At 45.9% G+C, this 6,000-nt stretch overlaps 1 protein-coding gene across 7 annotated transcripts in view; it reads right to left on the bottom strand.

Annotated features, from left to right (window-relative positions):
* Nucleotides 1–2,538: 2,538 nt before the first annotated feature.
* The window catches only part of AK9 (adenylate kinase 9), a 159,637-nt gene continuing 156,175 nt past the window's right edge, over nucleotides 2,539–6,000 (bottom strand). For 5 of the 7 annotated variants that reach the window (XM_008263360.4, XM_070073706.1, XM_070073707.1 and 2 more), the window contains 3 exons: nucleotides 5,288–5,390; nucleotides 4,198–4,312; nucleotides 2,539–3,265 (listed from right to left, as the gene is read on the bottom strand). In XM_008263360.4, coding sequence (XP_008261582.3) covers nucleotides 3,063–3,265; nucleotides 4,198–4,312; nucleotides 5,288–5,390 — 421 coding nt within the window. In that variant the 3' untranslated portion in view covers nucleotides 2,539–3,062. The other 2 variants (XR_011388592.1, XM_070073708.1) reach the window with 2 other exon arrangements.

Below are 6,000 nucleotides of genomic sequence, written 5' to 3'. Positions count from 1 at the left end.
TGTTCCCTCCAGGGACACAAGGGAACGGGTGAGTTTTCCAATTACAAGTAAGGTCCAGAGACTACCGGCCCGGCCCTCTTAGGAGCCATTATGGCTTTACCCCTGCGTAAATTCTAAGCTTCCCAGTGTGGCCTACGGCCCCACCCAAATCCCCTACTCTCCCTAACTTCCACCTATCTCTTTCAGCATCCCCCCCCCCCCCATGCTCCACCAACACATAATTGCTTGGGATTTATTTTCCCTTGCTTCCAGATCCCAACGTGCTGTGTATGATTTTGAACTGGCTCTTAATTTTTACTACTTTTTTTTTAAATAAATGTTAGCAAATCACATATCCTCCTCCTTTTTGGGGTTCCCCTTTTTCCTGAATTGTCTCTAAATAAATCCCCAGAGTTTGTGAGGTCCCAGGGGGTGTGGGGGCATCCCCGGCATAGCAGGGAGGGGTGGGCCCTGGGATGTTGGTGCGCTGGTGAAGATGACCCTACACCCGCCCAAGCCAGGCCCAGGCTTTGCTCACTGGAGCGCAACCTCTAGAGGAGCTTTCAGGAACGGCCACCTGCAGCAGAGACTAGAGTTTCATTCAGGATCCTTATAGCTTTTCTTGACACTTTCTGTTGTCATCGTAAAGCCAGCTGCTCTACCGCCCACAGATCTGCTTAACTTTAGCAGTGCAAGGTTTGGGGTGTCATTTATTCATCTAACAGATATACATGGAGCGTCTGCTAAGGTGCCTGGGGATACAGCATCTGGCACTCTACTTACATTCTAGCCTACCTTCTACTACGGGAGACAAAATACAGGCAGCTGGGGGTGGAGCTGCATTGCAGCAGGTGAAGCAGCCACCGGCGATGCGGTCGTCCCTATGCGCACCGGTTCAAGTCCCAGCTGCTCCGCTTCTGATCCAGCTCCCCGCTAATATGCCTGGGAAAGCAGCAGAAGATGGCCCAAGTATTTGGGTCTTTGCCACCCCTGTGGGAGACCTGGATGGAGTTCCTGGCTCCTGGCTTTGGCCTGGTCCAGCCCTGGCTGTTGTGGGCATTTGGGGAGTAAACCAGCAGATGGAAAATCTCTCTTTCTGTCGCTTTGCCTTTCAAATAAATATGTAAATCTTAGTGATAAAGAGAGAGAGAGGGAAAGAGAGAGAGAGAGATGCAAACCAGAATGAGGATAATTTAGAATATAAACAAATTACAATTCCAGATGGATAGACTAGCAAAAATGGGACAGGAATAATACTTAATGATGAAAACTTTCTAGAATTGGTGCAAAACAAATCCACAGATTTGGGAAGCTTAACAAATTCCCAAAGAGATAATTAATAAGCAATTCTACCCAGATATACTGTAGTCAAACTTCAGTGTGTGTGTGTGTAGGGGGACAGCTCAATTTTCCAGCAAAACTCCATAGCTACTGGAAACTCCCAGTCTCCTGAAAGACTTGTGGGAATTATTCTAATTCTAATTATAGGCTTCTAGCCTGTGTTTAAGAATTATTTTATTATGAAATATATAATAAAAAGTTACATAAAACAGGCTTCTAGTTTTTAATTATTGAAGTTATAGAGATCAAAGAGATTAAGAAATCAAGGCTCAGAGAAATTGAGATTTACTGGAGGTTACACAGCTGATGGTTGTATTTTAGATTTTTTTAAAGATTTATTTGTTTATTTGAAAGGCTGAGGGGCCACCGTTGTGGCTTAGTGAGTTAAACTGCCACCTACAATGCTGGTATCCCATGTGGGCACTTGTTCATGTCCTGTCTGCTCCCCTTTCTGACCAAGCTCTCTGCTAATGTGCTCTGCCACCCACATGGGAGACCCAGCTGAAACTCCTGGCTCTTGTCTTTGGCCTGGCCCAGCCCCAGCCATTGCAGCCATGTGGGGAGTGAACCAGCAGATATCTTTCTGTCTGTGTCTCCATCTCTCTCTGTAACTCTGCTTTCAAATAAATTTTAAAATCTTTTAAAAAAGTGAAAAGATGAGTTACAGGGAGATAGAAAAAAAAAAGAGAGAGAAAGAGAAGGAGAGGGAGAGAGAGGTGTCTTCCATATATTTCCATCTGCTGGTTCACCTCCCAAAGCCAGGAGCCTGGAACTCCATCTGGGTCTCCCACGCAGGTGACAAAGGCCCAAGCTCTTGGGCCATCTTCTGCTGCTTCCCCAGCAGAAGCAGGGAGCTGGATTGGAAGCAGAGCAGTCAGGACTCGAACAGGCACCCATATGGGATGCTGGTGTCCTGGGCAGGAACTCTACCTGCTAGGCCACAGTGCTGTTTGATTTTTATGAAGATCCAATCTTGCTGTTGCTCATCCTACATTTTTTGATGCTGCTGTTTAAAATTTGTATTAATTATTTTTTAAAAATCTCATTCATATTCAAGTTAGTAAGTTTTCCACTGGCACGGCTTTTTTGATAAATGTTGTGTGATAAGACTCTCTAGAGTTCATCCTTATTAAAGCTCCAGGTGATTTCTAATAACCAAACAACCTTAAAAGCATGCTTCAGGGAATGCTTAAGAAAAGGAAATGAGACAGCCAGATAGTTATGACAAAGCGCATTTATTTTTTGGGGAAAATGATAGTACTTTATGTTCGCAAAGCATACAAACAATTCCTTATGTAAAAAGTATAGCCAGTTTTTCTGTTGTATTCATATCAATGTGAGCTTTGTTTCTTGAAGCTAACACTTAACGAGTGATTTTCTTTAACAGAGACTGATTTTTCTACTGGAAATGCTAGGAAAATGAACAGTGAATTTATTACGTGTAATACATAAGCTACTTAAATGTTGTAAATGGAATTCTAAATGCAAGGACTCTTTCCTGAGAACATCCAAGTTCAGGCTAAGAGCTGCAAACTTTAAAACTGTTTTAAAACCTAACCCTACGGAAGAGCGCTCCTTGCAGGCCCCGGGATCTGAGTCCATTTGACTCGTGGCCACCAGGGGGCGTGCCTCAGTAGAGAAAAGGACTTCACGGCGGCCAGATTGGTGACACATTGCCCCTCCACTCCCTTCTACCACTTAGCGGTAACTCTTGGGATGCAGCCTGCAGTTCCGGAAGCAAGCTATCCATTAACAGGGTCTATATTTCTGAGTGAGAGGAACGTCTGTAACTTGTGATCAAAGTCAATGGCTCTGAACTGCGGCTCCTTGTATTTTTTGGTCATCTTGGCACCCAGGTATGTTATGAGTTCACATCTCTCTACAAACTGCTCCATCTTCTTCTTGTACTTCCTTCTTGTATATTCAGAGCCTTTGGGGTTAAATGCTGTAGAAAATGACAGAGAGCTGTGACTGTTTTTGGTTAGGCTGGGGGACCTGGGAGAGACACAGGGCTGGCCGTGTGCCTGAACTGCACGGCTTCGGTTGAGAACAAGTCTAGATCCCAAAGAGGAGCTGGGGATTATTCTCCTTTAGGCTGTGATTGCCAGCGCTCGCCTTTCCCCATAACGTGCAGAACTGGGAGCTGACCTTTTAATCCCAGTCCCTGCTTTTTTCAAGCTAGAAATTCAGTTTTGATAGTTTTGTTAAAATATTTGCCCCATATTGCATTGCATATCTCACCAACACACACACGCACACACTCCAATCAAGCAACCACCCCAACTTAACAAGCCTTTTTATATTTGACAGGCTTTCAAAAAGTTCATGGAAAATGTCTACTCAGATACTTTGTAAAATTTTTGGGAAATGTAACTAAAAGATAAATTTAAAAATGTTTTGAAATCCATGCATAGTTTTTTCATAACAACATTTTAATGAACTTTCTGTATACTTTTTGTATGCTACAATTAATGACACATTAATTCTGAGTACCATATAATGAAAAAGCCACACTTTGGGGCTGGCATTGTGGCACAGTGAGTTAAGCTACTGCTTGCAATGCTGGCATCATATACGGGCACTGGTTTGAGTCCCGGCTACTTCACTTCCGATCCAGCTCCCTGCTGGTATGCTTGCGAAAACAGCAGAAGATGGCCCAAGTCCTTGGGTCCCCGCATCCATGTGAGAGACCTGGAAGGAGTTCTAGGCTCCAGGCCTCAGCCCAGGTCAGCCCTGGTTGTTGTGGCCATTTGGCGAGTGACCAGCAGATGAAGATCTCTCTCTCTCTCTCCCTCTCTGTGTATGTGTCTGCCTTTCTTTCTGTGACTTGGTCTTTCAAATAAATAAATACATCTCTAAAAAAAAAAAAAGACGTACCTTTTAGATGAAATGCTATATACAGCAGCGCAGATCTCCTCACACTTAAGAAGGGGAATTTGGGCTTTAAGCATCCTACTGCATTCATGGCTTTAATCAGAGACGTGGCAATACCCTGTGGGTGGGTAGGCAACAGTTTAAATCATGTGTGTATCTGAGTTTGCTTTTTTGGTGCAAACAGATAAAGTGGTCACCCAGGTAGCCTCGGGGGTTGAAAATGGGGTATGATACTTAGCCAACAGGAAGGAAACACAAGATGCATCTAATTGGGATGCATGGACATTACAGATTGGCTGAGTGCCAGGTGGGTGATGGGTACCTGCACATAGCCTCTCTGGTTTTGTCTGTTTGCCATAGTCCATAACAAAAAGGAAAAACAGAGAGAGCGGGAGGCAGGCCCTGCATCATCCTGGCCCATTTCTGCTTCCTTTCTTTTGCCACCCAGTCTGCAGGCTCCTGAGCCACAGTGAGGACTGCAGGCAACAAGAATTTGTGACTGTGGTAAGCAGCTGTGCCCCAGGCCTTCATCTTGTAGAATTCAAACAAACAAACAATGAGGACAACAACAACAAAAAACCCTAGCTTTAAAAATAGTAGTTGGCTACTGATAAGTTTTATCATTTAAACAAAAATATTCTATTTGGGTAAATGAGATGTGGCTTGAATAGGCGGTTTCACTGGGGTTTGGAGCAAGTCCCCAGCTCTGGGGTTCACTCATCCTGGCATTGCAACTCAGAGATTTTGTGCAGTGAATGAGCCTCTGATTCAACCTGGGTCTTTCCTGTTATGAGGAAGTTTAACAGATACAGAATTTCAAAAAATAAGGACCAAGCTACCGTCAAATGGCAGAACAATCTCCCCTCCCTTCATATTAGCGCAGCTCTGTTTGGGAATTAGCTATGAAAGCAGGAGCTTTTCACACATTCTGTTTTAACAACCACCATCCGCAAATAGGGGAAGAGCGGTTTTGCAGCTGAAGAGCAGAAAGCTCTGCCTTGAATTTCATTGTTACCAAAATCAAAGTTGTGAAAAAGCAGGGAGCATGGTGCTTTTTCCATAGGTTTCCTAGACAGCAAGCCCTGGACAGCACCTGCTCCAGGTATCCAGGCAGAGGCAGGCTGGTGAGAGAGATGGGCTGCTTCAGCGGGGGCAGCTTGTGTGGAAGCTTCTGGTCCCAGTACTTCTGTGGCGACCTAGGACACAAAGGTCAGTACGTGGACGCCCGCACACGTCCTCGTGTGTGCACCTAGGAATGTGCATGGCCAGGGGCCAGCCAGAAGCTCAAGTTCTCCACCTGTTTCTCGCCCCTGGAGAATGCACAAGTGGAAGCACTGGAGTTCCCAGCCACCCACTTCCCTGGCCGCCAGGTGGCTCTGCTCACCTGCCCTTGGTCTCCGTGTTTTTCACAGCAACCGTAGGAAAGTTTCTGTATTCTCCCCAAACTTCTTACTCCCCCCCCCCCACAGTAACCCCCTCCCCACCCCAGGGAGATGCTGCACACAGGACAGAACTTGCTCAGCTGCTCAGCACAAGCCGAGCCATGCCCACCGGCCTGTGCCCGCCACACAGGCACCTCCCAGCCAAGACCCCTGCCTGCCCAGGCGTCCACCTGCTTCCCTGTCTCCCACTTGGCTTCCCACCGAGTCTCCAGTCTAGGTGTCTTATTCTAGCACCTTCTTTCTCCTTCTCTCCCCCATCTTGGCGTTTCCTTCTTCATTGGATCCCTCTCATGCGTCTGCATTTAAACGTGCTCACAATTCTTCCCCCACCACCTCCCCCAGCCCGAATAAAGGGAAAAAGGAA

This window comes from Oryctolagus cuniculus, chromosome 5, assembly GCF_964237555.1.
Source record: "Oryctolagus cuniculus chromosome 5, mOryCun1.1, whole genome shotgun sequence".
Classification (NCBI taxonomy): Eukaryota; Metazoa; Chordata; class Mammalia; order Lagomorpha; family Leporidae; genus Oryctolagus; species Oryctolagus cuniculus.
This window is presented reverse-complemented; position numbering and strand designations above follow the sequence as displayed.